Below are 5,754 nucleotides of genomic sequence, written 5' to 3'. Positions count from 1 at the left end.
TATTAAACAAACATTAGACCAGAAAATTCAGGGTTTTCTTGTTTTCTTTCTGTCTTGGGTGTACCATTTAACATGGAAAGATTCTCTCCTGTTCACTCATGTTCATTTTCATCTCTAGTACCCAATTATTTAACTAGACTACTTACTAGATGGAAGACTGGTTTCATTAACTAAATATACCTAGATGGGTCATTAGTCAGATGACCCAGATGTATTTAATTCTCAGAAACAATTCACTTGATTGAGACAGAGAAGATTGGAATTTGAATTTCATGTAGTCTTTAGACAAGCCCAGCTGACCATCCTTTTTAGGGTCAATTTGTTACTTGATTTGCAAAACTCACTTGAGACTTATTCTGGGTCCCTGGTTTATGACTCACAATCAGTCCAAACCCAATCACAGTTGAAAGATCATTTGATGGTGGGGTTACCCTTGAAATTGTGATGTAAAATGGGATTGAACTGCAACCATTGATGAGCTTTTACTCAGAAGAGATTATTGCATTTATTAGAGACAAAGATTAAGCCAATACCCAAATCATTTGACTAGTGAAGCTTTGGATTCTGCACCCATGTACAGTGCATAACTAAGCATTAACAATAATCTAATTAATAAACTCCTAGGCAAAGAGAAACCATATGGTACACATTAGATGCATTGAATCTGATGCACTGTTTCATCTAATTAATTCTACAAACTCTTTTCATTAATCCCTTGATTGGAGAGGTGGCAAACCCATTGACAGGGCGCCCATATTGGAGTGAGATACCATCTTCACAGTATGGATCGAAGTCAGACATGCATGATCCTCAATGCATCTTGGGTGCACTGAATCAACATAATATCCTCTTCTATATTATTTTAGTTTCTGAGAGAGAGAGAGAGATAATCTTATTACCGCGTCACCTTGCTTAGGTTGACTATGTGATCATAGAAGAAGAAGAAATTGCATCAGGAGCTCACTCGCTCAGCACATTCTCCCTACGTTTAATGTCGGGGAGGTTTTCAATAAGTCCAAACTTTTCCGGTCATTAGATGCAGACTCACAGCTGTTGCAGAGCTCGAGAAGTCACGAGCTTAACAAAAAGCTAATCCCTTTTATAAAGACAAATCAAACTCATAGCCAATCTTTTCCGATCTCTCTCATTTATCACTGTTTTCTTCTGCAGAAAAGGTTAATCCCTTAGCAGTTAGCACCTCTTTATTTTCCAGAGCAAATATGGTCTGGAACTAAGGCCAAGAACAAGAGAATGAAGGAAAACATCAGCGAAATGCAGACTCAGTTGATGTTCTTCTTCCTTTTCTTCTGTTACATTGGCCTTTCTCTGGTTTTGGCAAAGGAGCAGGCAGCGACCAGTGCATCGAACGAGGAGGCGTTGGCTCTGTTATCGATAAAAGCAGGTCTTCTCGACCCGTCGGATCGACTTCGAGATTGGAAATTGCCGGCCAATGGGAACGTAAATAATCCAATTCATTGCAACTGGACTGGAGTCTGGTGCAACTCCAATGGTGCCGTTGAGAGGCTCGACCTCTCCTCCATGAACCTCAGTGGCCGCGTCTCGGATGACATCCAAAGGCTACGCAGCCTGGCAGTCCTCAACATATGCTGCAATGGGTTCTCGTTATCGTTGCCGGAAGCGATCTCCAACCTCACCCATCTGAGACTCCTTGATGTCAGCCAGAATTCTTTTATGGGTGGTTTTCCGGCGGGTCTTGGGAGGGAAGCAGGGCTAAATAGCATCAATGCTTCGAGCAACAATTTCTCTGGTTTATTTCCCGAAGACCTTGGAGATGCAGTGTCGCTTGAGAGCCTAGATTTCAGAGGGAGCTTCTTCCAAGGTCCAATTCCTACATCCTTGAAGAACTTACAGAAGTTGAAGTTCCTCGGTCTTTCGGGCAATAATTTCACGGGTCGAATACCGCCGGAGCTTGGCCAGCTTTCATCTCTGGAAACTCTCATTCTCGGGTACAATGAATTGGAAGGTGGAATTCCGGCGGAGCTCGGCAACCTGACCAATCTGCGGTACCTTGACTTGGCGGTTGGTAGCCTCGGTGGCGAGATTCCGGCTGAGCTGGGGAAATTAAACCAACTGAGTACACTGCTGTTATATAAGAACGATTTCGAAGGCAGGATTCCACCCGAAATTGGCAACATTAAATCGTTGGTGCTCTTGGATCTCTCTGACAATCTGTTGTTCGGCACAATTCCGGCCGAATTAGCAGAGCTAAAGAATCTTCAGCTACTGAATCTGATGTGCAACCAATTGACGGGTTCGGTTCCCAGCAGACTTGGTGAGCTGACCAAGTTAGAGGTCCTTGAGCTGTGGAACAATTCTTTAACAGGTGCTTTGCCGTTGAATCTCGGCCTGAATTCACCATTACAATGGTTGGACGTGTCATCGAACTCGTTCTCCGGCCGGATTCCACCCAGTTTGTGCGGTGGCGGTAATCTCACTAAACTCATTCTCTTCAACAATGCCTTTTCAGGTCCAATCCCTCTGGGGTTAACGACATGTCACACATTGGTCCGTGTTCGAATGCAAAACAACCTCATTTCGGGGACGATTCCCCCTGGACTCGGCAAACTTAACAAGCTGCAACGTCTGGAGCTGGCAAACAATAGTCTCACCGATGAGATACCGGACGACATTGCCTCATCAACATCTCTTTTATTCATCGATCTCTCTCGAAACCACCTCCAATCGTCTCTTCCTTCCAGCATACTCACCATTCCAAATCTCCAGGGTTTCATGGCGTCGAACAACAACTTGGAAGGTAAGATCCCCGATCAGTTCCAGGACTGCCCATCTCTATCTGTGCTTGATTTATCAACAAATCGGTTCTCCGGAAGCATTCCTTCAAGCATTGCTTCATGCCAGAAGCTGGTGAGTTTGAACCTTCAGAACAACCGGCTTACAGGAGAAATTCCAAGAGCAATTGCGACAATGTCCGCATTAGCCATTCTTGATCTATCCAACAATTCTCTGACTGGAGTTATACCAGAGAATTTGGGAAGCTCACCAGCCTTGGAAATGCTCAATGTGTCCTACAACAAGCTTGAAGGTCCTATTCCCACCAATGGCGTGCTGAGGACTATAAACCCAGATAACCTCATGGGCAACGCTGGTCTCTGCGGCGGAGTTCTACCTCCATGTTCTCGTTCTGTCACGGCATCTTCCGGGCAAATGGCGCAAATCAAACACATTGTTACTGGATGGATTATTGGGATTTCAGCTCTCACAGCTAGTGTTTTGGCAGTGTTTGGTGGATGCTGGTTATATAAGAGATGGTACTTGAATGGTGGCTGCTTTCATCAGGACCAACTCAACAAGGACGTCAATGGAGAGTGGCCATGGAGACTGATAGCCTTCCAGAGACTGAGCTTCACCAGTACTGACATACTGGGCTGCATCAAGGAATCAAATGTGATTGGCATGGGTGCAACTGGGATCGTTTACAGAGCAGAGATTCAGCACCCACATACAGTTGTTGCAGTTAAGAAACTTTGGAGGTCGGTGACAGATTTATTGGAGACTGGAAGCAACGATGATCTGGTAGGAGAAGTTAATCTCCTAGGGAAGCTACGACACCGGAACATCGTTCGACTGTTGGGTTATCTCCACAACAACTCCAATGTGATGATTCTGTACGAGTTCATGCACAATGGAAACCTTGGGGAGGCTTTACATGGGAAACAGGCGGGGCGGTTGCTGGTGGACTGGGTGTCACGATACAACATAGCAGTATGCGTCGCCCAAGGGCTGGCCTATCTCCACCACGACTGCCACCCGCCGGTCATCCATCGAGATGTCAAGTCTAACAACATACTGCTTGATGCAAACCTTGAGGCACGGATTGCAGACTTCGGCTTGGCCAGGATGATGCTCAGGAAGAACGAGACTGTGTCGAGGGTTGCTGGATCCTACGGATACATCGCACCTGGTGAGTTGCTGATCAATACTTATTGGTTGTTCTAACTTCTAACTGCAGAACTATTAGTTAAACTGTTTCACCAAACTATCGAACTGATCTAGGTTGGTTCTTTGCACAGTAAGGTAACTGTTAACCTGTAATCAATTCACTGAACAACTTGTCTGTCCTGGGATTTAATAAGTGGAGTGTTGAAAACAAGAATGGAATTTTATGACAGGCTGTAAACATGTAATGGGGTTGGAACCAACAATTCAGTGAATCCAGATTTGAGATTTTTTAATGTTTGAGCTCAATTTAAGTGCATTAATTCAAAATTATATGGTTGAGGCTGACCATCATGATATCTGAGCCCATTTCTAGTTCAGATGAAGATAGATTTAAAGAAACTATATACTAAATTCTAAACTTGGCATTGTTCTGTGGCAGAATATGGGTACACATTGAAGGTGGATGAGAAAAGCGACATCTACAGCTTTGGTGTTGTACTTATGGAGCTCATCACCGGAAGAAGGCCACTGGATCCTGAGTTTGGTGAGTCTGTAGACATTGTTGAATGGGTTCGAAGGAAGATCAGAAACAATAGCCCCTTGGAAGAAACGCTAGACCCCAACATAGGGGGCCAGTGCAAGCATGTTCAAGAGGAGATGCTCCTAGTGCTTCGAATCTCACTTCTCTGCACTGCTAAACTCCCAAAGGACAGACCTTCCATGAGAGATGTCATAACGATGCTTGGAGAGGCAAAGCCCCGCAGGAAAAGTAGCAGCAGCAGTAATGGTGGCAATAGTGCCGCCATGAAAGAGAAGCCAGTCTTCAGCCCTCCGCCTATGGGAGGAGGCCTTCTGTAGGAACAAAAGAAATGGGTTCCTCGGGCCACCTTTCTTCTAAATTCTTCTTTCTGTATGTAAATTTTTCTTGCTAGTTTCTGTATCATGGCTCAAGTTGATTGTGCCTAGAGAAGGATGCGAGTATGGAAATGGGTTTTTTCCTCCACTATCATCAGAGCTCCTTTTCTGAGTCCCAGTAATGTTGATATCGATAGACCCTGCCGTAGATGATTTTCCTATGTTTCTCTCTGGGATTTTGTTACCATGATTTCTGCAAACAAGCAAGGGTTTATTTATTTGACAAACAAGAGCATTGTTGCTTTATTTTCCTCTTGGACGCCACTCATGGCGACTTTCTGTGCTTTACTCAACCAGTCAGGCTCACTCTCCCCTGAAAAGGTCGTTAATTACTGCAATTATTTCAGTGCCCACAGTGGTGAAATGGGGATCAGAGTAAATTAATTTATATATGACTGATGAGGTGATGCTCTAATCTTTAATTTGTCTGCAAATGAATCCACTAGTTACTTTAAGGCTATGTTTGGATAGGAATCGGAATTGGAATGGGCCATTCTGATTCGAACTGAGGGAATAAGCGAATATCCATTTCTTCCCCCTCTCGGGAATGAAATCCCATTCCAGTTTATTCCAATTCCATTTCAATTCCTGTCTGAACCAGACTACAGAATTTCGATTCTGATCATCAGGAGGATTTTGATTCCGATTCCGTCATTCAAAAAAAAAAAAAAAAATTTTGAACACAGAAGTGGTGTCATTATATCATATTCTAGTCCTTGTGATCTTCCCAACTTAGCGATATGGTGGCGTTCATGCAGTGATCAATTCCACCTCATTAGAGCAACTAGAAGACAATTTCTCGTTTAACTTAGATATAGAGTAATAGAGGTGATGCAGCTATATATGATGATGCTCAGAATCTTTGGTGTCATGGAGGAAATAGGGATAGAGCCTAAAATTCCATGTTATCAAGTGTTG

The 5,754-nt window shown here is 43.8% G+C and overlaps 1 protein-coding gene across 1 annotated transcript; it reads left to right on the top strand.

Moving 5' to 3' along the window:
• The first annotated feature begins 819 nt into the window (after positions 1 to 819).
• On the top strand, positions 820 to 5,066 carry LOC148865109 (uncharacterized). Its single transcript, XM_088975542.1, has 2 exons — positions 820 to 3,943; positions 4,361 to 5,066. The coding sequence occupies exons 1-2, from the start codon at positions 1,252 to 1,254 to the stop codon at positions 4,777 to 4,779; spliced, it is 3,111 nt and encodes a 1,036-aa protein (XP_088831668.1). The 5' UTR covers positions 820 to 1,251; the 3' UTR covers positions 4,780 to 5,066.
• The last annotated feature ends 688 nt before the right edge of the window (positions 5,067 to 5,754 follow it).

This window comes from Nelumbo lutea, chromosome 3 (genome assembly GCF_056320005.1).
Source record: "Nelumbo lutea isolate HS-2025 chromosome 3, American lotus-T2T, whole genome shotgun sequence".
Taxonomy (NCBI): domain Eukaryota; kingdom Viridiplantae; phylum Streptophyta; class Magnoliopsida; order Proteales; family Nelumbonaceae; genus Nelumbo; species Nelumbo lutea.
Note: the sequence above shows the minus strand (reverse complement) of the source record. Positions and strands in the feature narration are given on the sequence as shown.

Bases quoted from the DNA above. Each gene is read 5' to 3' on its own strand.
- LOC148865109 (XM_088975542.1), top strand. From the start codon at position 1,252: ATGAAGGAAAACATCAGCGAAATGCAGACTCAGTTGATGTTCTTCTTC. The intron at 3,944-4,360 runs GTGAGTTGCTGA...GTTCTGTGGCAG, and splicing joins CTACGGATACATCGCACCTG to AATATGGGTACACATTGAAG.